Below are 24,562 nucleotides of genomic sequence, written 5' to 3'. Positions count from 1 at the left end.
ATGATTTTTGAAGTCGTTGGACAACATCCTAACTTCATACGCAATGTTTTGAAGGCCAAGGCTGAAAAGTCTAAGAGCTTTCTAGGCAAGGAATACGTTGGAGTCATCGGTAAAGCCGACATCGAGAGAATCAAGAACGTCGCGTCAGCGATTCCTGTAGACAACGAGACGGTGGAATGGGACTGCCAGGACTACGTGCTCGAGATCCTTGATAAGCTGGAGGATGAGTTTATTCTGGAGGAGGACGATGAAGATTACCGTGAAGCACGAAGCGTTTTGAAGGAAAAAAGGGGTCCAATTGTCTGATAGTCTCATTGTACGAAAGCTAATTTGAAATACGCTGATGCGCCTGCTCATACAACTCTAGTTTCTCTGACTCGATCGAGAAGCCACCACTGAGCGTAGATATTTGGAGAGACACATTCTGGCAGATATAAGAACCAGTCATTTTCCTCGTACGGGCTGAGGCAGTTTGTACATCGGACAGATTCATAATAATCAGGGTAGAAACCGCTGTATTCCCAATCAAGGATTCCAGAAACCATATACTTGTTGTCGGCTAATTCAACCATGATATTGTCTGGCCTTATGTCTCCGTGTGTGAAAACGATGCGAGGGCCCGAACGGTTAGTAAATGATAGTGATAATTGTCGAAGAAACTTGATGAACACGTTGCCGCCCGGGTGCGGGCTAGAGAATAAGAATGTTTCAAAATCTTCGAGGCTGGTGATAGGCGTCTCGCTCGTTCGAACATATCTCCTGAGATCTCTACAGCCTTCACCTGCGACTCCCCCAAGAGGAGTCCCTTCTATAAAAGGAAGAGTTCTTAAATCTGCAAGTATAGTGTTGAGTTGGTTTCTGAGAGAGGTTTTTTGACAAGAATCGAGTGTATGCCAGACTTCCCCGAGCGGTATAGATCGTATGTAACTCATGAAAATCAGTGAAATTCCACTCATACGCATTAAGCCAAGAGGCTTTGGTGCTGGAATATTTGACCTATAAAGATCAAGATATTGCAACGTGGTGTATTCAGTGTAGTGCTCTATGTTGCGAACCGCTTTGACAACTATTTCTGCGGAGCATTTGAAAACTCCTTTCTGGCGAGCGAAGGGAGCTTTCCAAAGAATTTCACTGTTCTGTAGAACTTCAAATAGCCGCTGGGAGAGTCCGACCGGCAAATCCGCCGCAGTTTGTGATACCGACTCGAGTAATTTTACAACCGCATCCGAAAGAGGAAAGAGAATCTCAACCGGGTCTGATGGGCAGAGCGTTCGTCGGATGTCTTCATCGGCTTTGGAAAGACCCTGGGGACTATATTTGGATTTCTCTGGCACATAACAGTGTTAGCTACGCGAACGAAGGGAGGACTGAATTGTAGTATTGTGGTGCTTACTCGGAGGGCTTTCCATTGGTTTTCTCATTTCCATGAGACGTTGTAGATATTCTGCGGGGAATTGCTCGGCCAAGTTGATCTCTGGATCTTTCGTGACTGCAGCTTGTAGCTTTTTCAATATATGGGCATTGAACCTCGCGGCTTTGGACTTGATGGCAGGCTGAGTGCCCTCACAGTCGAATGCCCTTTTTTCCACCATCTTACAAGACGGTAATTTGAGGTGCCACGATCAAAAAAATATAGAAGTCGGAACAGATAAAGTGTTAATAATCGAGGGCTTGTGATAAAAAGGGATGACGCGTGAGAAAATAAGAAGACGGGAGAAAATAAGCAGATGCGTGAGAAAAAGAGAGGACGCGTGAGAAATTGGGAAGACGCTTCGAGAATTATCGTTGAGCACAGTAGTCAGCCAATGAAACCGCTTCTTAACCGTCAATTCTGAACCAACCAATTATAGATATGTAATGGATGCTGCGTTTCGAACTTGATTTATGAAACAAAATAACGACCACAGGGACCCAGGCAGGTTACTGTGGCACCACCAAATCATACAGAAACACCCTAGAACAGTGGCTTGAATTAGAATTGAATTTAGACTTTGTGGTGTGTGAGTGCGTAGAAAGGCTACGTCCTGCAGGGGTTGTGAAGGTTGTGAAGGTAGTTAATTTTCTGATCAGCCCAGCCCCATATCACAGGCAAGATGGTGAAGCCGGCCCTGGAATCGAATGAACATAGCTAATGGTGAGGACAGGGGTAGTATCGCAACATTGGTACGATCTAGGGGTATATAATCTTGCATATCTATACGGTCTCGACGTCGCGGATCCTTCAATTGAGTACCTCACTGTTTTTAAAGCCTCCCTACGAAGTTTTATATCTTTTTTTATCTTAATACCTAAAGTCTTGTGCGAAATATGGATATACTAAATACCCTTTGGTCTGGTATCTTCGGGCTCTTTCGATGCTGCGGGGTGATAAGGAAACAGTCACGGGAAAACTCTCAAGGTTTGTATACTCCTTTGGTAAATCGAAAGGGCAATCCATTAACGATTGATACAGAAGGGAGCTATCAGCCTCCGAGGATGAATCTTGGTCCTTCCGCTGAATCTATTTCTGCCGAAATTCTGGATTCGAAGTCTCGTCCGTTGCGCATACTCGACGAAGTCATACCAGAAGACGGCGAAGATCTGGAGACGTATTACATCGTTCAACACGAAAGGAGGAGTGAGGAGAAGATTGTCGGATCACCTTATGTTCTTAACAAACTGCGCTTCGAACACTACCGGGTTTCACAGACGGAGATGATCAGATCTTCCATTGGATGGGATCTCCTAGTGGAACACGGCCTGCAACTGAGCCCTCCAAATCCAAGCTCTTGCTTGAAGACCTCGCTTTCAGACAGTCCCGGATCCGCTCAGCTTCATATCCTAGATAGTGTCATCATGAGGCTAACTTGAATTATAAGGCCAGTAAAATACTTGGACATTTGATATGCGAGGTTGTAAGAGCAGCTGTAAACTAGTACCTATGCTGGAACAAAATTAAACCAAAGGCCACAATCAGTCGAGGCTGTGTCACTCCAAGCGTTTTCGTATCAATATCTTAATCAAAATTTTGCAGGAGTGCTATCTTGCATCCCCACTGCTAGTTCTATTCGGCAAGTGCATTTACTAATGTGCTTGGATCTGTGAAGATGCGCTGGCGAGCCGGCCCTCGCCTATAAAGAGTAGACTTTTGTCAAATTGTCAGCCTTCTGTTTCCTGGTTGCTTCTATCACTTTGCTTCAAGATGTCTGACGTGGAAAGGTGGCTCGCAATCTTGCTTCGAGCTCTGGTAAAAACAGGCTTGGAATTTATTTGTCCGCGATGCTTTCAACTCTTTCCAGATCCAACTGCGTGCTACCGTTATTATCGAAAGGAAGGAGAAGGAGGTGAAGGGAATGAAGGGGACGATATCCACAGAGGTCTTAGTCTAATCACGAAGAAAGATTTTCCCGAATTCCTTCAATGCTACCGGGTTGCCATTGGATTCCAGATAAATGAAGGTGATCTTCCCTTGGAAGATGATCTAGGACGCCCAGGACGCCGCTCTTACCACAAATGTTTCTCTGTTAAGTTTGTACTTGACAATTGTCGTGAGTCTTTTCACACAACACAAACCCCATATATTAAGACTGATGATCAAACAGTCCCAGGAAGAGAAGTAACCGATACAATGCTGTTGGCCGTGATTAAGATATAGATCCCATTGAGTGAGAAAATTATGTTGCAGAGGAAACTCGTCGACGGATGACAAACTAACAGCACAATAGGCAACGGCAGAAAAAGTCCAACCTCAATTTTGGCTCGCACATCCCATAAGAAACTTTGATAGGTATAGATCAGAATAGTAAAGGAAAGTAGTTAGAAGTGTGGTATGACATTCAGTGATTGAAGTTGGTATTGAGGCAGGTGATTTCATTGAAGCTCAGCGTATATCTGCTGTCTTTTTTATTTCTCATTTACTAGTATGATATGGCAAGGTCTTAACAGAGGGTCAAATCTAGGTATACAAGACCGCGTCGCCTCTGATCACGTTCCATTCTAATAGCCCTAACAATTTCCTCAAGCTTCCCTCGAAGTTTGCCAACGTATCCGGTACATACATTTTCGTGTAGCTGCGGTAAATAGATCGGCACACTGTGTCAAATTGCTTATAGGGGTCGGCGAAGAATATAAGAAGCCTCTGGGGGAGAGGCACCATTTTCGAATCAAAATGCCAGGCGAGAAGGGAAAGTATAGCTAAATCATGAGCAGTGAGCTTGCTTGCTATACAGTGCGCATAGTTCCTCAGTATATTATTCTTAGCCAAAGCTCTGCGTTTCCCCTAGGGCTAGTGGCGATACTTTCTAAGGGCCTAGTAGGTAGAGATAAGGGATACAGTTCTAGCATTAGGTTCATACTGCCGCTTTATTGCTTGTTTAACCTCTGTTATGCCCAGAAGCCATACTTGTTAAGCAATTAAAGTCGTTTCGGCGGCTTAGAGGCTGGCTTTTAGGAAAGGGAACTTTATAAATTAGTATATAACTACAGAGAAACCTAGAGTTGATTGTCTTACACAGAAGTCCTCATCTAATAATATGGTAGTAGGTATCTAGAATGGATTCTGTTGAAATATTGAAGTATGGTTCCGGGAAGGTGGACCGGTTGAGTATTTATGTTATACTCGAGATGCTCCCGGGACCCTTGATCTAAAATCCGGACGAATAAGGAGAGAGTATTTCCCGGATGTGATATAGATCTTCTAATAGCAGTATCTTCGAGGCCGTCCTGGCCTATTAAAACCAGTATTTCGGCCTACTTCCCCTAATACAAATACAAAAGCCTTTCAAAAACTCGGGATTTCTCTTACTGAAAAGTGGCGTAGACTTAGCGCCATTGCGCAGCGGGAACGCCTCTAGCCTTTTATACTGTGTTATCTATATTCGCCTGCAGCGGATTAGTAGGGCCATTGTGGAGTCCGATTGCATGTACCTTTCATTAGATAACTGACTGAGTATCTGAGAAGTTTCGATCATCTAGGATAATTTTAGTTTTTATAAATTGTTCAAATCCACCGAAGAACCGTTCGGCATATATACTTATGGTTCTCACTGTGGGTAGCTTATCCTCGTTCAGTCGTCCTTAAATAGAACTGGCGTACCAGCGAATGAATTCCTTGATCATTTTATGAGTTGGAGCCGAACAACTAAGGGAAGTTTTGTAGTATTTAAACCCATTCTCTGGATCTACAATGAATCTAAGGGAAGGTCAGCCTTATTTATATATGGGAAGGAATTGCCACCTTAGATATAGCTAAACTCACTTCAGCCAAAGATTTACAGTTCCACGATATAAAGTATTGGTCTGAGGAAGTCTTCTATCTTTCTCCCGAATTGAGTCCTCCTATCTGTGGGCTCTAGGAATATAGCCATTCCTTTCCTACTGTAAACGGCGTTTCGTCTTAGCAATCTTATCGCGCTCAGTAAAAAAGTCTTTTCTACCCATAATCACGTGTGGTGTAGGTAGAGGCACGGAATTTATTTAAAGTAACAGAACGCGATATTAGATCAAGGTACCAAGTAAAAGGTTCTTGAATAGAAGGCGTGTGAATGATTATATGCTAATGTTAGCATACGTTCTGCTTTTATATCTAAGATTTCGAGCCCGAGCCGCTCTTAATTAGAAGACAAAAGGAGACAATATCCTGAAACGGATGGGGTTCTCCGCTATTTCCTGCGCCCCTCTGTTATGATGTATTTTCTTGATAAGATAAAGTGCTCCGGAAAATGAGGGCAGCAGCAATCCTATCAGCGAACTAACTATCATAGTATAAACGACCCTGTGGGGGCTAATCCCTTCTGGGTATAGTCTGAGGTGGGCTAAGTGTATCAGTTTTGCTCACTGAGCAACAGTCATTCTGTACGTGACTGATCTGAGTATGATCACTGATCTTGGCCTGTGCTGACATCTACTGAGCACCCTTATAAAAGCGGCGGCAGCTCAAATAGGAAAGCCCTACCTGCCAGGGAAAATCCGGTACGTATAGTCACATATGTAGCTATTTTTCCAATGAAGTCTGCTCATCGTTAACTTCGGGCTAGAGCCTAGCCTAGACCCACATACTTCGACATTTCCACCTCAACGTCCAAACCCTTTCCTTCGCAAGATGGCCTTGCCCTACAACACTCTTTCTTGATCATATACTTCTTGCATTGCCCTTGGGCCTTCATCTTTGCACAAAGACAGATCAATTGGCATCTGCAACCCTCCACCCCGGTCGCATGGAGAGCTAACAGTCCAAACCTCCTGTACATTTACTTGGCCTACAACATACATATCGCCGGGACTATTTATAGCAACCTAATGGGGTCACTTCCAAAGCTTTCCACCGTCTTGACCTGGGCCCTCTACTTCGTCCCCTTGTATATCTTCATCCTCGACCCGGTAGTGCGCGGATTCTTCCCGAGCCTAGTGGCACCACCCAGCGACAGCGACGACCTCTTCGACGAGTCCAGCGCACCAGGACCGGGCATCAACCTGACCGACGACAGCTTCATCAGCCCCGAAGATGGCGTACCATTCCGCTGCGCCAGCGCCGAGGAGTACCGCGTGCATCTCCTTTCACGCGAACCGCTGATCATATACATCGAGAACTTCATCTCCGAAACCGAAGCAAACCATATCCTGGACATGAGGTAACTCACCAATCTCAACCGCAACCAAATCCCCGAGAACACAGATATACACACAAAAACACACACACAAAATAACCAAGCTAACCGGACAACCCTCCCCCGAATCCCAGCGTGAACAAATACACCCCTTCAATCGTCTACGACGGCCAAACAGAACGGGTAGACCCGACCAAACGCCTCTCCGACCGTGCCCTCCTCGACCGCGACGACACAGTCCGCTGCCTGGAAGACCGCGCCCGCCGCTTCCAGGGCTGGCACCCGGATTTGTACATCGAGCGCATGTGGGCGCAGCGCTACAATGCCTCCGGGCACTACCGCCATCACTATGACTGGGCCGGGTCGTTGGCGCGCGGGGGGGACCGTTTCAGCACGTTTATGGTGTATATCGACGCGGACTGTGAAGGTGGGGGGACGAATTTCCCGCGGTTGAGGATGCCGGCTGGGGAGAAGTGGTGTCAGTTTTTGGAGTGTGAGCAGCGGGATGAGAAGGGGAATGACATGGGGATCACATTCAAGCCTATCAAGGGTAATGCGGTGTTTTGGGAGAACCTTCGGCCGGACGGAACAGGGTACCCTGAGACTTGGCACGCTGCGTTCCCTGTGACAAAGGGGACGAAGGTTGGGTTGAACGTTTGGAGTTGGTATCAGCCAAAGCGGAGGTACCGCTCGGGAAAGTAAGGTGGCACTTGTGGTACTTGTGCGGAGCTCAGACGTCCACGTGGTTGCCTCGGGTTCGGCTGGCCAAGCCAATGGCCAAGCCATGTTCCAAGGAGGATTGGAATGCTTGGGCTAGGCCCTTGTGAAGACCTCGGGATGATTGATCTTAGTAAGTTGTATAGTTGGGGTCTGACATGTCAGGCGAAATGTTACCGATAGAATAGAATAGAAAACTAGACTAGAGAAATATAGAATATATAGGATGTAGAGAATATAGAAGCCAGAACATATGGTTACATGGCAATACCTTCAGACGTGGTGATCCAAATCCGAAACCGACCGACTCATGCATACCGGCCGTAACAAGGGCACCAGGCAACCAGATTTAATCAGACTCGTCACACCCAGAAACAAAGTTAATACGAAAGGGATATGGTCATACCAAGACTCCAAGAGTCCAAGACCTGAGTCTTGGTGCTCCGGAGCGGGAATTATTGGCAAGAGGAATCACTTGGCTGCCAAGAAGCACTGCCTATTAGGATGATTCTTGGAAGTTGGCTTGGCAATATGAACAGGCAACTCTGTTTCTTTCTCGGCAACGTTATGTTTCTATGCAACATTGCCGTGAACTGGTTAATTTCGGTACTCCGCAGCAAGTGCACTAACTGATTTAGCCTCGCTTACTAGACAGGACAGGCCAGTTATAGACGGCCAGAGATCAAATCTTATTAAAATACATACCGTACTGTACCCCACGTACCATCCCCCCGTACTGTACCCTACGGTGGTACGTGTTAGCCCTGGAATGCTCACCCACAGCCCCTCGTCCCCTCCTCGGTCCACCAGTCAAAAGCCATGGCGCCAACGCCTCTCGGTTCTGGAGGCCCGCACAGGCTCTTGGCCCGGTCTTGGTCTTCGCATTTCTCTCCTTGTCTTTCCGCTAGGCTTAGCAACGCGGTATTTTCTGGGCAAAGGCTCGGCTCCTTTTCCTCTTCTGCGGAGTCCCCGTTTTCTCTCCTTTCCTCTTTCCTCTTGTATACATATCGGGTCTTTCTTCTCGTAGTCGCTAGATCCTTTTTCTGTTTTCTCCTCTCATTTGCTTTCTAGGATTTCCGCCAACTAATCCAATTTCTTGGCATCATGACGGAGAACCATTCTCCTTCTACCCAAGCAGCCGTGCCGGCGCCGGTGACTGAGCCGGCGGCCATCCAGGCGGCCATCCAGGCCACTTCACCTCCTTCCGCCTCGGTCTCAGCGACCGTCGCCGCCGCTGCTGCGGCCGCCAGTGAGCAGCTGCCGTGCCAGTGGGTCGGATGCACTGAGAAGTCACCCAATGCCGAGTCTCTATATGTAAGTGGGATCAATCAATTTCAATTGAAAAAAGATGCTAATAACGGATAGGAGCATGTTTGTGAGCGACATGTTGGACGTAAAAGCACCAACAATCTCAACCTGACCTGTCAGTGGGGTACTTGCAACACCACCACAGTCAAGCGTGATCATATCACGTCCCACATCCGTGTTCACGTGCCGCTCAAGCCTCACAAGTGTGACTTCTGTGGTAAGGCTTTCAAGCGACCTCAGGATCTGAAGAAGCATGTCAAGACCCATGCCGACGACTCGGAGATCCGCTCTCCGGAACCGGGCATGAAGCATCCGGATATGATGTTCCCTCAGAACCCTAAGGGTTATGCTGCTGCCACACATTACTTCGAGAGCCCTATCAACGGCATCAATGGGCAGTATTCGCACGCACCGCCCCCACAGTACTACCAGCCACACCCCCCACCTCAGGCCCCCAACCCGCATTCCTACGGCAATGTGTACTATGCCCTGAGCCAAGGACAAGAGGGAGGTCACCCTTATGATCGTAAGCGTGGATATGATGCGTTGAACGAGTTTTTTGGCGACTTGAAGCGCCGCCAGTTCGACCCTAATTCTTATGCCGCGGTCGGCCAGCGTCTGTTGGGTCTGCAGGCCCTTCAGCTTCCCTTCCTCAATGGCCCTGTGCCTGAATATCAGCAAATGCCTGCGTCTGTTGCGGTCGGCGGCGGCGGTGGTGGTTACAGCCCTGGTGGTTCTCAGGCTCCGGGCTACCACCTTCCCCCCATGTCAAATGTTCGGACTAAGAACGATTTAATCAACATCGATCAATTCCTCGAGCAAATGCAGAATACAATCTACGAAAGCGATGAGAATGTGGCGGCTGCCGGCATTGCCCAGCCCGGCGCGCATTACGTGCATGGTGGCATGAACTATCGCGCCACTCACTCCCCCCGACCCAGCTCCCGCCAAGCCACGTTACTGCAACTAGCTCAGCCCCCATGGCTGCTTCGGCCCACTCCCCATCGGTCGGCACCCCAGCTTTGACCCCGCCTTCCAGCGCACAGTCATACACCTCCAACCGCTCTCCTATCTCCATGCACCATGCTCACCGCGTGTCGCCCCCTCACGAGAGCGGCCCGGGTATGTACCCCCGCTTGCCGTCGACTACCGTCGCCGACAGCATGACCGCAGGCTACCCGACCGCCTCAGGTGCCGCACCGCCCTCTACCCTGAGCGGCGCGTATGACCACGACGACCGCCGCCGCTACACCGGCGGTACCTTGCAACGCGCGAGACCGGCCGACCGTGCTGCCACCGAGGACCGCATGGATATCTCCCATGATGTCAAGGATGACGGCGAGCGCACTCCCAAGGCTATTCACATCTCGGAGAGCTTGATTGACCCCGCTCTGTCGGGTACCTCGTCTGATCCCGACCAGGAGGATGTCAAGCGTACTGCGCAAGCGGCCACTGAAGTCGCCGAGCGCGATGTCAACGTTGCCTGGGTTGAAAAGGTCCGCCTGCTTGAGAACCTCCGTCGCTTGGTTTCTGAATTGCTCGAGGCCGGTAGCCTTACTGCTGAATATGGAGTGCAGAGTTCTTCGGCTTCTCCGCCCGGACTCGATGCCATGGAGGGAGTTGAGACTGCCAGTGCACGTGCCGGTTCTGAGAAGCCCCAGGAAGAGCACGCCAACTCTGCAGCTGAGAGAGTCTTCTATCCCATGTTACGTGGTGTGGATGAGGACGAGGATGGGGACGCCAAGATGCCTCAGTAAATCTTTCCGCTCTTTCTGCCTTTATTGGCCATAGCTTGTTTCACGCCGTGACGACATTTGTTTATTGCCTTCCGCTCTACACCCCCTTTCTACCTGGTCTTCTTTGTTCTTTGAAGGCTTTAATTTTTCTTACGAAGAAATTTTCCGCTTTCTTTCTGATACTCTTCCGGTGCTTTCATCTTGCGTCGTTCCTGTTTGTATGAATATTAGGTAGCGCTCCATGAGACCCTTTGAACTGTTTAAAGTGTTTATTTACGTAAAGTGTTGTTTGCGTCTTGACTCTTTCCTGTAGACCCTTTCAGGGTTAGAAGATCGAAAGCGATGTGACCGTAGATCGACATGTCAAACCCAAAGAGGCAAATCAACATTTCAAGCTAAGCCAGATCCGGGGGATGACGCAAACGGGCAGATCTCATTTTTATTGATCTGAGAATTTGTGTATGTATGAGGGAGGGAAATCTAAATTAGCTGTTAAGACAGGTGTTAGACATGGATATGTGCATAGTAAGAACAATAAAGACAAAGAAACAGGATATCTACACCAACTGCATCCTTATGTAGGCATCATAGAATATCAACATAGAACATCTCTGCATCTGGATATGAAGAAGTCCCACTTTCTGCACTCGGAAGCATCCCAATCCCACGCTGAGCACGTGCTGGTATTGGTATTTCAGTCCTATCTCCGCCTCCCGGACAGTTTTCCCTGTATCCATACACCGTTATTACCACAAACTCCACCACTCTGTTTACGGTCACATCCCCAATCGCACTTCGGTTTCTTTTCTTACTTGTACACTTTGTTTTCCTTCTCTTGTCTTTCCTATATTCTCTCTCTTCATTCCCTTCATCCCTCCATTCCCTTCTCCTTTCTATCCTTTTCTGCTGTGTCATACACGTTACGCGACAAGGCGGTCACCCAAACAGACGCCATTGCGCGTGTCGATCGGCCTAGGGATTATCGATAATAACATCCAGCCACACAATATCAACCTTTCGATTGGGGGAGTTTTTTGTAAAAAAAAAGATATCCAGCCTCTTGATCTTGTTTACAGTCTATCTGGGCTTCTTTTTTTTCCTTTTTTCCTTTCCCTTTCTTCCGTGGTGGCAAATCTATGCTCCGACGTTCTTCGTTCTCTGGTTCTACCTCTGAACCGATTCTGGAGGCGCTGAAATCCGATTCCAACCTTGGAAGACTTTTGTTTTTATTTAAACTGTGTTTTGCCTTTTCTCGCCTCTGGCTTGCCATCATATTTCCTTTCTAGTGCCCCGCGCTTGTTTGTGGAGTACTTCGACTCGGACTTGATTGCCTACGCAACGGGAGGGAAAAAATACTCCGGCTTTGGTTGTCTATTATATCATACCGGAGACCAAGAAGAGTGAACGTCTATACATAATGCCGCTTACAAACCGCCGCCGCGCGCGCCGCAAGGAAATTCAACTGCAAGAAACCTCCGACGCAGAGGCTCCGGACTCATCACCCAGCCGGCCATCCGCGAAGAAGCGCAAGGTGAGTTAGAACAACGGAGCGTTTAGTTTGAGACCGAATAGATCCCCGCGCAAACAGGAGCTAAGACTAGATTTCTTCTGATCCGCAGGTTGACCGCCGCACCTCCCCTCCTCGAAACGTCAAACATGAGTCCGCCGACGAAGCCGAGGACTCAACGGGCGAACACGAACCCGCTACCAATCAAGACCTCGTCGATCTAGTGATTTCATATCTGAACACCCCCCGCGAGGAATTGCGCGTCTCGCGCGACCACTCCAACACCAAGACCGAGAATACACAGCGCATCCAGGCGTATGCTAAGATTGCCGGCCGCAATTGGACGTATTACGTCAAAACACTGCATGTCAATATCGGCCGTGAACCGGACCGCGAACAGCGGACTGTGGAACAGTCTAGCCCCGTCACAATTGCGGCTCGTGCGCTTCCCGATGTTCATGTCGACTTGGGCCCCAGCAAATTCGTGTCGAGACTGCATGCTGAGATCTTTTATGATGGCGAGGAAACCCCTGCCTGGCACATCCGGGTCAATGGCCGGAATGGTGTGCGCTTGAACAATGCAATTGTGAAGCGCGGCACCGATGCGATTCTCTCATGTGGCGACATCATCGAGGTGGCCAATACACAAATGATGTTTGTCACGCCCGGCGACGAAGCCAATATCCAGCCCAGCTTTATCGAGCGCGCGCAGCGCATTGCGAGCGGACAGGAGCCCGATCCAGCTTCGGTTGCCTGGGATGCTTCACAGCATGCCCATCCTCAGCATTCCCAGAACAGCGAGGCTACACGACCATCATCGTCTGGCGGGCCCTCGTTGGCGCCTGCTCCGAAGTTCAACAAGCGCCAGGTGACGCCCCCACCGCGATCGCCCGATACCGCCGGCCAGCGCACGGCTAAGCAGTCCCCGCTTTACAACCGAGGCATGATGATGGAGAGCACGGAGGAAATCGATTACAGCAAGGATTCCTCCAAGGACCTGAAGCCGCCGTACAGCTATGCGACTCTAATCGCTCAGGCTATTTTCTCGAGTGAGGAGGAGAAGCTCACACTGAACAGTATCTACAATTGGATTATGGATAAATACGCGTTCTATCGACACTCCCAAAGCGGCTGGCAGAACTCCATCCGCCACAATCTCTCGCTGAACAAGGCGTTCCAAAAGGTTCCCCGCCGGACCGACGAGCCGGGCAAGGGTATGAAGTGGCAGATCGCAGTAGAGTATCGGGAGGAGTACCGGAAGAAGCAAACACGCAAGGGCGGCACGCAGTCATCTGCCCCGTCCTCACCGGCGACGAAAGAGCCCCCGTCATCAGCACGCGGAACTCACGTTAGCAAAATCGACACCTCGTTCTCAGCAACAGCGAGAAAGTCGCCACCCGTTTCGTCCCCGGGCTTCAGCTCGTTTCCCGTAGCTCCAGTGGAAGCATACACACCAGAGCGTGGTTCCCGGCTCGGCCGAGGGCTCGGCTCCGACCACCCACTGCGACATATGAACCCACGCGACTACGATGAACCCTCGCCGCTCCCGTCGCGCTCGCACAACCACCACTCCAGCATCTCCACGCAGGTCCAAAACAGCAGCAACAACCTGGCCCGCGCGTATGGCATGTCCGACAATGTAGCCGGGTCTCCGCCAGTCCTCTCCTCATCCTACTACAACGAAGAGCCCTCTTCGATGATTACTCCTGCCCCACAACGGCAACAGCCCCGTCTCCCGCCCCCCAGCACCGCGCAGATCCCGTCGAAGTTCATGCCCATGAGCTCGCCCGCGCAGTTCTGGAAGTTCGCTGATATCGGGAGTACCCCTGCCCGCCCGCCGCCGGACATGAGTCCCCTGAAGGGCGAGGTCGAGGACCGCATTATCGGCGGGTTCCCGAGTAGCTCTCCCCCGCCGCCGAATCTCGTTAGTCCTAGTAAACCCGGGACGTCGAATGGACTTGGCTCCGGTCGGACTCTGCCCCCGCTCCAGTCAGATTCGGGGGATATGGGACCCAACGGGACGTCTCATGCGAGGAATGAAGAGCGAGAAGAGGAGGATGATGATGATAATGGATCGGGGTTTGATCTTGCTAGGTAGGTTTTCTTTTATACACTCGGTCGGCGCGCAGAAACTAATACTATTTTCAGAGGTTTCGAACCTATCGGCTCATACCATCGACAACTAGGCAATGCTGCCCGTGCGGCTGCTACGTGATGTTGCCTACGATGGTTGGTGCAGACTGTCTTATTTTGTGATGTACAACATGTCCACTTTCCAGACTGTGTCCATGTGTTTTACTACTTGCTTCATGCTTCATGCTTCATGCTTTCGCATTACGAATGGTGTTGGTGGATTTTGTCATTTTTATACTTGTGTTTTGACGGTCTGCTCGATGACATTGTCATTGGTTTGAGAGCAAGACCGGATCGGAGTTTTGATTTGATTTTGCCTCGGTCTGTGGACGGCGTTATTGTTTTTGTCTACTTTGCTTTTGCTCGTCATCCCGTTCTAGATAGCCTTGTGCACATGGGATTCAAGTCAGATGTATGATATTCTACATACAATATTTTTCAACCGCGACAGCATGTGCACAACCTAGAGATAGTGACATTTAAAGTGGATCTAGAGTTGATCAGTCAACTCTACATCATTTAGCAGCATTTGGCCAAAAGTTCTCCTCCAACCAAACAATCTGCCTCCACCACTCCAAACACCTTCCCCGCATAATCTCCAACTCCTCCGCCCCCTTAATCTGCCCCGCCATCTCATCAACCACATCCCCAATCCGATTAACAAACTCCTCAAACTCAGCACTCGACCAATTCCCAATAAACTTCTCCCTTAACGCACCCCCATCCGCATCTTTCTTATAATCCGTATTCCGATCCTCCCGCATACACTCCGCCGCAAACCTCCAAGACCGAAGATAACAAATCTCCGTAGCCCACAACACCGCCATGCCCTCCAAGATCGAAACCCCACTACTCCCCGCCGACATGAACATATCAATGTAACCCCGAGTGGTGCGACTCGCGCAGAAGAAAAGAGTCCCACACCCCTCCCCGCCCGAAGGAGAAGGGTCGATATCGCGCCCATACTCACTGAACTGCGGTCCGGGAACACAAAGCCCCCCACCAGACGGCATCTGGCACTCTCCCTGGCTCTGACACAGGCCGTGGCCGGGCGCGCCGCTCTGCTCGCCGCCCGCATTTCCCTCCCCGTCCGCTGGTGGGCCTTCCTCGTCGCCGCCCGTGATCCCCGGACAGCTTCCGGAGCCGATGGAGCAGATACCGGCTGAGACGGTGATGTCCGAGCCTTGGCCGCAGGAGGTGAGGGAGCAGCCGCCCTCTTCAGCGGAGATTGCTGTTAGATCGAGGTTGTAGTCGTTGGCGGTTTTCTCGAAGAAGGCTAGTTCGGTGCGGATGTTGACGAGCGCGTCGATGAGCACGGTTATGGCGCTTTGTTCCGGGGTTGGGGTGTGCGTGGTCGGTGATTTCGGGTCCTGGGTTGGGAGGCGGATCTTTGAGAGGAGGAGCCCTACATACCGGATGTAGGCTTGCGCGTAGAGTCGGTCTTGGGAGAGCCATTGGCTTAGTTGCGATTTGGGGAGGGTGCCGCGGCCTGCGGAGGCGAGGAAGCGGTGGGTTGTTGCGCGCTTGAGTGCATTGGGGTTGCTTCCGAGCAGGTAAGCGGTAAAGGGGCCTCGACTGGTCATTTTGTGGATTTTGGGGGTAATATATATTGGTTGAGATGGTCGGTGTTGGTGTTTGTTGGAGGGGGAGATCGGAGATTAAGATTGTGTGGGATGGGGCGATAGTGGGATGAACTTGGTGTGTCGTCAGTGGGACATAACATCGGGGTTATATCATTTGCTTTTTACGGTATACAGTACATTTATACGGTATGGACTACTTAGCACGAGAAAAGATTTGACATAAAATCAGCGGAGATTTTCATTCAGCTCAGACCATAGAAAGCTAGAACTAGCCATACATCCCCTTTGTTTTTTTATTTTCACCCATTTTTGATCTCACGCATTCTGTTGTAATTCACTGCGCCCATTCACCTTCTCAGGAGCATCCCACGAGGTATGTTTAAAGATTCTCAAACTTGACCTCACGGCTCCAGCCCCTCCGTCACTCCCACTTTCGTGAGTTGACGGTGAACGGGTCTTCATCAATGTTGTCGTTACACTGCAGCCTTGGGTTCAGACTTGGGGTCGCCGTGCTGATCCTTGCGCTCATCCTTGCTCTCAACATTGCGCTCACCGTTGAGCTCGTATGCCCACGGCTTCTCCCCGGCGACTCTCAGCATCAATCGCACAAGAGCGTGCAAGGTGTAGTGTGCATCATTTCCGGCATTGTGCAGGTCGAAACTCAAGATATTCAGTGATCCCAGCAGTGCTCGAAGGCCCCGCTTTTGGTTCTCTTCAGCATCAGCACGGTACAGCTCTGCCACGTCGATGGTCTCGCGGATGACCGAAGAGGTTTCGTTCAGACTGGTAAAAACTTGGCTTCCCGCTTTCTGGAGATGCGTGATATCACCGTGGAGGTCGAGCCCGACCAAGATCACATTGCGCTTCGCATTCTTGTATCGGGGGATATCTTCTCCCTCCAAGGAAACCATGTATGGGGGCTGGAACGCAGCGTCCACAACCTTCGGAATTTCAGCGCTGGGAACTATCTCACTCTCCCCAAATCCAAATCTACCAGGACATCCGGTAATGTAAGTCACGTTGACCCAGTGCCGGTGCTCCTTCACACGCAGGTGGCGGGATCGAATTTTCTTCACCCACATATGGCCATAATCACCAGGGACCACACCTTCCAAATCCATCATGTCCAGGGTCGAAATTCCAACCTCAGTCAGAGAGCCATAGCGGTCCATCCACTCAAGATCAATACAGATGAAAATTGGGGCATCTTGAAAGGCCCAATTGACAGGTTTCAGAACATCGATCGGTCTGATCTGACCATTGGCAAACGACGGCTGTGTATCATTTGGCTTCAACGGGGGACGCAGCCCAAAGTAGGCTTGCGCACGACCCAAGCTCTCCTGCCACTTCTTGATTCGGGCATCTCGGACCGCCTGCTTGCAGCTCTTCCTGATCTTGGTTGTGGCGATGGATTGCTTGATTCTCTTTTCAAAGTCCTCGAAAACGGGGGGCTCAACCAGATGTGCGTGGGGTCCCCAGTTCTCCAGAGGCGAGGGAACATTACTCTCCAATTTCTTCTTTTGAGCATGGGTGCTGGTTCGGCCAAGGTACATAGGCTGTGGGAGCATCTCATTGTCGATGTCAATCACGAGGCCATCCTTTTCAAAGCCCGTGAGAGTCAAATTGAGGTTCAAAGCCGAATTGATTTCATCGAGCAGTGCCTGAGCTTGGAAGGTGGGAATCAAAAGAAATGGGGTTTGAGAAATAGCCATTGGGACAGACAGATAATACCTAGGTGAGGATTAGCGACAATATACCTTGCTAACTGATTTTAGATTTCACAAACAGATCCCAAGTTCGATTCCAGAACTTATCCCCCTCATAGAACCGCTCATTGACGCTCTGGGCATCATTTTGAGGGATGTACCTGAAAGGGAAGCGAGCCATTGTGGTGGCCGGAGTGAACAACTTGGTAACCGGGATTGCAGTGACCAACTCCTCGTCGCAATCCAAGTCAGAAACACCGCCGCCGCGCTCGTCTTTGCGTTTGTTCAAGCCCGGGATATCAATGCGCATCTTCGGAGTACGACGGGGATGACGCTGGTTGATCTGGGTCAACGGCCTGTCTCTCGACCCACCTATGTCTCCAACCACATAGGTACGAATGTACGACAAAGGAAATTGGCCACCCTCAGGGTAAGATTGACTTACATCTTGCTTAGCTTTGGTAAACCCAGCACCTGGATCAGCTCCATCCGCACTGGGTGCAGGTTGGACGGCTTCAGCCTGGCTCAAGTGGGTATTCAAGTCATTGAGACCCGTGTCTCCTTCGAGAAGCATCTTCAGACGCTCGCGAACATCCATTTTGGAAGACTGAGATAAAAGCTTTGGCAAGATTGAGGAGTGTAGGGTGAAGAGGAGAGGAGGAAGTAGGATAAGAAAATATAAAATATAAACAAACGCGCCAGGACGCGCACGGCGAGCCTTTGGGATCAGAATTCTCAGTTAGGAAGGAACGATCGGATTGGGAAGGGATGATGGGGATGATTTCAACTGGGAAAGAACGATGTAGCTCATAGTAAAGTACATAAAGAGATCACTATCTCTCCCTATTTGCTCTCTTTCTTCTTTCTCTTTTCTCTCTTTTCTCTTATAGGCCGTCACATTATAACAATCGTATACATGTAGGTGATACTGCCTAGTGATTGACAATCAATATCCTACCTACATTAGCAAACACTTGGCACTTTAGTTTGACTTTGAAAAGTCAGATGAGATTAAATCAACTCTTGAATAAAAAGACCAAGGCTGAGTATAGATATGAGACAGCTTTCAATCAAGACAGTAAACTATATAGTATATATAACAAACTATGTACTCCGTACATGTAGAGCATTCTACACTGAGGTGCCCATCTATATACAATTTGGAAGATAGATGTATAGAGCTTTATAAGTGTACAACCCGAAACAGATTTAATACTACTTGACTTCCGTGGCTTTTTTCCTCGTCTATACTCCATATATAAACCTCTTAGTACGGAGTATAGGTATCATTAAGGTGTCGATATTCGGAGAGGTGGGGCTTCATAAGCCATTTTAATTGGTCGAAACCGACTGACTCAGCTTTGACATAACGAATTTTATATAAGAAGGTGAATTAACGGAGCTCGGAGTAAGGGCAATTTCGTTATTGCTATATTGGATAAAGTGAAGCACTAACTCTATGGTAAAAACCGAGGATATATTCGTTACATGCGGGCTCCAAATCGGTATAACTGGGCTATGGATATATTCACGTGACCAAGAGCTGCATTGGAATAACTATCATCCGCTGTTGTAGGACCTCGTGCAGTAAGGCATCCAGCTCCATCTGTTATCTGACGTCTGGACCCCTCGATGTCCTCACTTATCATCGCAGAACGCGCCTAATTTGACACATTTCAACATCAACTTACATCGTGCTAGAAAATGCCCATGACAGACGACACAGACGATAGCGGAGGTGTCATCCTAGATGGCCCCTTCGACCCTGACGCGCAGGCCACAGTCACAGACTTTATTGATTACACTGAATACCTTCCCGCAGACTTAATCCGCTCCTTAACCCTCATTCGCGGGCTCGATGACCGATACCTCGACTCGGCGCAAGCGGTACACGAGCTCACCCATATCTACGGCCAGCTTCCAGACCTTCCTTCGGATACCCGACCGGGCGCAATTGCACTGCGCAAAGATATATCTTCTCAGCTCGATCGTGCCATAAATGCGCGTGAATCGGCATATGCCGAGGCCTGTCGCCTCTACGATGTTGTAGATCGCCACTTCGACCGATTAGGCTGCATCCGCCAGAAACTCGAAGCACTGCCGAAACCTGCCACGGAGGAACCATCGCCGTTGCCCGAACCTTTATCGAAGCGTGCGCGCGGAGGCAAGAAGGCTATCAAGGATGCCACGACGCGTATTACCCTGCGGTTGGATAACAATCGCAATCGGAGAGATAAAAATAGGAAACGCCTGCTAGGTGCCGATGGGGCCTTTGATCCAGATTCTCCGCTTGCCAGCACCGAGCAATCGGACTTGGAGGGCGAACTCATTAAATCTGCTCCCAAGCCCGCGCGACCCCCAAAGAAGGAAAAAGCACGTCGCCCGAGCCTGGGTACCGCACAGTCAACAGCACAGGCCCTTGCGCTGTTGAAACCGCCGCCAGCGGATGCGAAATTGGGCAGCGAGGACCTGCCATGGCTGCGATTGACGGAATGGGAGATGACCAGGCTGCGGAAGAAGATGAAAAAGAATGCTGTCTGGCAGCCGAGTGAAGTAATGATTCACCGTGAGCTGGCCCTGGCGAACCGAGGCTGGGAAGCATACCGTGCAGCGAAGGCCCTGGCAGAAGAGACGGGTGGCGAGTTCATTGACTGTGATAACATTGAGGAAACGCGACGTGGCGAAGCGGCCAAAGATTTGGAGGAGACGAAGCTGAGCAATCGCGGAATGAAACTAAATGAAGCAAAGAAGTTGAAACGCGAACAGTTGGCCCGTGAACAAGCATTGATGGAAGGTGAAGGTGGTGTCTCGGTCAAACCTTTGCCAAGCCCCGCCCAAGCTCCCCCAGCCGCGAATCGATCATCACGGAAGAGGAAACGCGAAGAGGTTATCCCTGAAGCAACAGAACTTGTTGCTCCCGAGCCTCCAAAACCTACGCAAGTTGCTGCCCCGGTCGCACCGCCTGCCCCTGTCGCTGTGCCTTCTTCTAGGACTGGTCCATCTCGACGCAGATCTAGCAGAGGGGCCGTTCCAGCCGCTGAAACCAACAGCGACCTCACCCTCCCAATCAAGACCCACATGTCCCCCGCACTTGAAGCCACGTTCTCCCCTCCTCTCCCCAGCCCCGCAGGGTCCGGACCCAACCCATCACTTGTCCAAGTTGTCACCACACCTACACCACCCGTGACTCGGCCCTCATCGCGGCGCTCTGTAGCCGCCGCCTCAATCGAAGGAGGAACCCTCAGTAGCGTCCCGACCGCAATAGCAGCAAGTGGACGCGATCGCCGTATCAAAAGCGCAACACCTGCGCACAAACCACCCATCCGCGAGCCGTCACATGCGCCAAGTGTTCCCGGCCCAGCCCGCCGGCGCAAGCGTCCGGCACCAGGTCCCATTTCCACTGGTCAAGACGGCGGCGCGGCAGTAAGCTACGGACGCCGCAAAGCCAAGCCAGGAAAGAAGCGCCTCAGCATCCGCGACTCCCAGGATGTCCGTGTAGACGAAGACGGCGTCCTCGAACAGATCGATGCCAATGAGCCCCGATACTGTCTTTGTGGAGATGTTAGTTTTGGAACGATGATCTGCTGTGAGAATCAAGATGTAAGCTATCTCTCTTATGATATGTTCTAGCAGAATGCTGATATTCTATTTGCAGTGTGACCGTGAATGGTTCCATCTCAGCTGCGTGGGCCTGACCGAAGTCCCCTCTCGCACGGCCAAGTGGTACTGCCCCCAGTGCCGTATCAAGCTCCACAAGGGTGAAGATGGCATTATCAAGGGTGGATCCCGCCGTTAATTGGATTTGAATGATTCTTCTTGCATGATACCACGAGCTGTTTTGTTTTGTTTTTTCTTATTTGTGTGCGGAGTAGCGCCGTTTCTTGGATTTTTAGCTTTCTCTTTCAAAAATCAAATGTTTATCAAATTTGGAAGCATTGGAAGCATCATTGGCACAGATCATGCCCGAAGCAGCTCGTCGAAACTCACTGGAACCGAAAGATAGAATTATTGTCACGCATCGGTAGGATATTATGAAGGTAATAATTTAGGATTCAGGGTCTCATCGAACGATGTCGGGATATACAGTAGACAACTTGAAGAATGGACGTGTTCGTATTAAGCTTAGAGAATACATAATGCATAGCAGTTGTGTCTGCTTCTGACATAAAAAATTAAAACCAACTAACCCTTTGGTTTATAAGGGCTGTAAAGTAACACATCTTCACGCTCTGGAGCCTCTTCCATAACAGATAGTTCATTATGTCCCTTATCTAGCTGTGATGATTTCGGATATCGACTGGTATCCGGCAACTCTTGATATGCATCAGGTGCAGGTTGTGGATAATAAGAATCCGCCGGCAATTCCACAGCAAAGCTTCTACTGTGCTGGTGTCCGTACTGCGGCGGAAAGGTATGTCCAGGAGACATCGACCCCAACTGCGAGTCCGTCGGCGATCGCGGTCCCCGAGACGACGAGGACCTCGACATTTGATCTGACTGTCTCCGCGACGAATGCGACAGCTCCCTGGCAATTCTGCTCGATCGGTCGGCCGGATTATATGTCGTCAATTTGCCATCCTCCATCATAGCCTGCAAGACACCAGCATCAAGAAGCTCAGCTTTCTTAATCAGACGATCTACCAGCACCTTCGAAGCGACCTTCAACTGACCCTTGACGAAAGAAATCAGCGTGCGGTTGCATTCGATCTCGATATCTTCGCGCAGATAGAGTCCGGTTTGTGGGGCGCCATCTGCGCGCCCGTCTTGTGGTTCGGGTGGTTCGTCGCGCTGGTTACCTGCAATGCGCCATTTGCTTCGGAGGTCGATTCCCATCGGCGCGTACATGTGCGTCTGTAGACCCCATGCGACGTTGTGGAAACAGCCTTTGAAGCTGATCTTGCCCGACCCTATCTTGCCCAGCCCCGGGACGTATTGCACTCGTTCTGTGATCTCGTACCACGTCGAGTAGTACTCGTCGGCGACGGCATTGCGTGGAGCCCTGATGGGTTGATGTGAGAGGACGAGTGGGTTTAGTGTGATGATTTCGTTATGGCTGTGTAGGATGTCGAGGGCTAGTTGGCGGGGCACAGACGAGGGGATGGGCGTGATATTGGTATAAATCTCTTTTCGGCGCATCATTTTGAATGATTTAGTCTGATATATACAAAAAATCGCGGAGGGGGGAAGATAATTCTAAAAGTACAAGGCTGAATTGAAGTCGCACTCGTATTTCATCAGCTTACTATTTTTAAAGTTGCGGCCTAGTCGACTCAGGGTAAGACATTGCACATGACAGAATCAGCACTAAATGTATTATATACGCGAGCCATTTGAAAATAATACACTGGTTGGTATAACATAAATCCATTTACATCGTGTTTACTCTTTACTTCAGTTCCCACTTATCGCCCTCGGAGATAATCTCCACAGGCCGCCTCTCATCCAGCGACTTGCGTCCTGCATCGAGGATGGCCGTTGTGGCGATTGTATTACGCAGAGTGGGCAGCGGGCGGGCGTCCAGTTGGTCGAGGGTCACACGGCCCTCGTTTACAGCCGTGACGGCATCGATGAACTTCTCGAAGCTGATGTAGCCGTATCCAGTCTGCCCACTGAAGTTTCCTTCTTCGTCGGGAGCGTAGCGCATATAGAATCTAGCACATTATAGTCAGCATAGAACGATGTGATAGCATTACCATGAGAATTGGGGTCTTACGGGTTGTAATGAATTAGACCCTGGTCGTCGCTGGTCACTTCATAGCCACGCTTGGCCTGGTTAATGCGGATCTCGCCGTTGGCAGCCATATCTGTTCCAATGTTAGAAGATGTCTGTTTACTGCCGGAGAATAGAATAACATACAGTGGAAGTACTGGTTCGAGTGAACGCCCGCATTTTGAGGTGCCGTCCAGCTAGCAGTATAGACACCAGTGGCAATCTTCGCTGGGTTATCACGGCGGCGCCACTCCACGAGGAGTGTGATGGTATCCTCAGTCTCGGGGACACATCCAAGCGCAGCAGCGGTACCCTGAGATGCAGTTGCTGAGACCCGCACAGGCTTGTAATCTGGAACCATGCTCTCACAGATATCAATGTGGTGAGAGTTCAGGTAGTAAGAAATATCAGAATCACGACCAGCCCACGCCTTGAAGGTCTCGAGCTGGCTCTTAGGCTGGCTCATGTAACTATAGAAGTAGTTGAAGTCACCGAGAGTCTTTGCCTTAGCCCGCGCATCAGAGTATGCAGGGTCAAAGCGCTTGTGGTGTTCGACGAAGACGAAGACGCCATGCTTGCGCGCGACCTCGACCAGAGCTAGATGGTCTTCTAGCCGCTGGGTTGCTGGCTTGGTGATCAGCACGTGGTGGCCGCGCTCAATTGCGTACAGCGCAATGGGATAGTGGGTTGAGTCGGGGGTGAAGATGGTGATGGCGGATCCTTTGGGGAGGGCATCAATGGCGGTCTTGTATGCGTCGGGGTCGGTCTGGTCGTCCGCGGGGAACGAGGCGAACGAGGTATCGAGGTTGTTGTAGACTTGAGAGATATTACGGTGCAAATGGTCACCTATTCTCGTGATTAGCTTCCTGTTTACTTTCTTGTTCTTTCACTGAACTTACGGATCCCAGGGAACTTCTTGCCCGACACGCCCACCATGCTCAAGTCGCCCACCTTACCCCGCCGACGCAGGTCGAATAGACTGAGGCCTACTACACCGACCTTCTTGTCTGAGCCAGATGCACCACCGCCGACGAAACCGGTGGTGTATTCACCAGTACCGACCTGCGAGTTCAGTTAGCTTGAGATCTGCTGCGGGGAACCATTGTCCGTACCATCAAAACGCTAGGAGGAGCCATGATGTCTGTTAATTCCGAAATGGTGATTGAATTCCGGGGAATTTCTAGGGGGAAGAGGAAAATTTAAACTAATTTACAGGAAACCGGGGTATTAAATCGCTGGATATAATTCTTCCGGCATTTGAAATAACCCTGGGGTAAATTCAATAGCCGTATCTTCATCCACCATGGTTTTAACGCCAGTTGACCACTTTTCAAGCTCATTTTTCCTTTCGAGACATAGGGATTTCCATGCGCATATAGACTATTATACGTACGACTCAAGATCGCAAGTGATTTATCACCCGCTAGACTAATGGCCTTTTCAACGCCGGCTGAAGTGCGTCTTTAGCCATCTTTACCCGTCGCTTTTACCCCTCCTGTCCCCCACATTCTGTATGCTTGCGCTGATTGGTGGAATTTAATTCTCCACCATACAATGTACCTCGGGGCATTTGCCGGA

General features: G+C 50.1%; 10 protein-coding genes across 10 annotated transcripts; 6 read left to right on the top strand and 4 right to left on the bottom strand.

The window, feature by feature from the left end:
• Positions 1–306, top strand: N7518_004123 (uncharacterized protein; the record flags this gene model as incomplete). Its single annotated transcript, XM_057185050.1, has 1 exon — positions 1–306. The coding sequence occupies one exon, from the start codon at positions 1–3 to the stop codon at positions 304–306; it is 306 nt and encodes a 101-aa protein (XP_057041820.1).
• Positions 307–2,475: 2,169 nt separating this feature from the next.
• On the top strand, positions 2,476–2,850 carry N7518_004122 (uncharacterized protein; the record flags this gene model as incomplete). Its single annotated transcript, XM_057185049.1, has 1 exon — positions 2,476–2,850. One exon carries the CDS (start codon positions 2,476–2,478, stop codon positions 2,848–2,850), a length of 375 nt encoding a protein of 124 aa, XP_057041819.1.
• Positions 2,851–6,276: 3,426 nt separating this feature from the next.
• Positions 6,277–7,286, top strand: N7518_004121 (oxidoreductase, 2OG-Fe(II) oxygenase family; the record flags this gene model as incomplete). The annotated part of the gene is made up of 2 exons (XM_057185048.1): positions 6,277–6,608; positions 6,719–7,286. 2 exons carry the CDS (start codon positions 6,277–6,279, stop codon positions 7,284–7,286), a joined length of 900 nt encoding a protein of 299 aa, XP_057041818.1.
• Positions 7,287–8,405: 1,119 nt separating this feature from the next.
• Positions 8,406–10,366, top strand: pacC (putative C2H2 transcription factor PacC; the record flags this gene model as incomplete). The annotated part of the gene is made up of 3 exons (XM_057185047.1): positions 8,406–8,615; positions 8,667–9,503; positions 9,551–10,366. 3 exons carry the CDS (start codon positions 8,406–8,408, stop codon positions 10,364–10,366), a joined length of 1,863 nt encoding a protein of 620 aa, XP_057041817.1.
• Positions 10,367–11,762: 1,396 nt separating this feature from the next.
• N7518_004119 (putative forkhead transcription factor Fkh1/2) lies at positions 11,763–14,067 on the top strand (the record flags this gene model as incomplete). Its single annotated transcript, XM_057185046.1, has 3 exons — positions 11,763–11,876; positions 11,947–13,946; positions 14,001–14,067. 3 exons carry the CDS (start codon positions 11,763–11,765, stop codon positions 14,065–14,067), a joined length of 2,181 nt encoding a protein of 726 aa, XP_057041816.1.
• Positions 14,068–14,500: 433 nt separating this feature from the next.
• N7518_004118 (putative transcription regulator PAB1642) lies at positions 14,501–15,568 on the bottom strand (the record flags this gene model as incomplete). The annotated part of the gene is made up of 1 exon (XM_057185045.1): positions 14,501–15,568. One exon carries the CDS (start codon positions 15,566–15,568, stop codon positions 14,501–14,503), a length of 1,068 nt encoding a protein of 355 aa, XP_057041815.1.
• Positions 15,569–16,041: 473 nt separating this feature from the next.
• On the bottom strand, positions 16,042–17,872 carry N7518_004117 (uncharacterized protein; the record flags this gene model as incomplete). The annotated part of the gene is made up of 2 exons (XM_057185044.1): positions 16,042–17,299; positions 17,355–17,872. The coding sequence occupies 2 exons, from the start codon at positions 17,870–17,872 to the stop codon at positions 16,042–16,044; spliced, it is 1,776 nt and encodes a 591-aa protein (XP_057041814.1).
• Positions 17,873–18,978: 1,106 nt separating this feature from the next.
• Positions 18,979–21,070, top strand: N7518_004116 (putative PHD finger domain protein; the record flags this gene model as incomplete). The annotated part of the gene is made up of 2 exons (XM_057185043.1): positions 18,979–20,874; positions 20,930–21,070. The coding sequence occupies 2 exons, from the start codon at positions 18,979–18,981 to the stop codon at positions 21,068–21,070; spliced, it is 2,037 nt and encodes a 678-aa protein (XP_057041813.1).
• Positions 21,071–21,456: 386 nt separating this feature from the next.
• Positions 21,457–22,413, bottom strand: N7518_004115 (uncharacterized protein; the record flags this gene model as incomplete). The annotated part of the gene is made up of 1 exon (XM_057185042.1): positions 21,457–22,413. The coding sequence occupies one exon, from the start codon at positions 22,411–22,413 to the stop codon at positions 21,457–21,459; it is 957 nt and encodes a 318-aa protein (XP_057041812.1).
• A 247-nt stretch (positions 22,414–22,660) lies between these two features.
• On the bottom strand, positions 22,661–24,120 carry N7518_004114 (Gfo/Idh/MocA family protein; the record flags this gene model as incomplete). The annotated part of the gene is made up of 5 exons (XM_057185041.1): positions 22,661–22,925; positions 22,988–23,078; positions 23,132–23,830; positions 23,884–24,046; positions 24,097–24,120. The coding sequence occupies 5 exons, from the start codon at positions 24,118–24,120 to the stop codon at positions 22,661–22,663; spliced, it is 1,242 nt and encodes a 413-aa protein (XP_057041811.1).
• Positions 24,121–24,562: the final 442 nt, after the last annotated feature.

Source organism: Penicillium psychrosexuale (genome assembly GCF_028828465.1).
Source record: "Penicillium psychrosexuale strain IBT 29551 chromosome Unknown utg000003l, whole genome shotgun sequence".
NCBI lineage: Eukaryota > Fungi > Ascomycota > Eurotiomycetes > Eurotiales > Aspergillaceae > Penicillium > Penicillium psychrosexuale.
The sequence above is the reverse complement of the archived record's forward strand: the minus strand, read 5'-3'. Positions and strand labels throughout refer to the sequence as shown.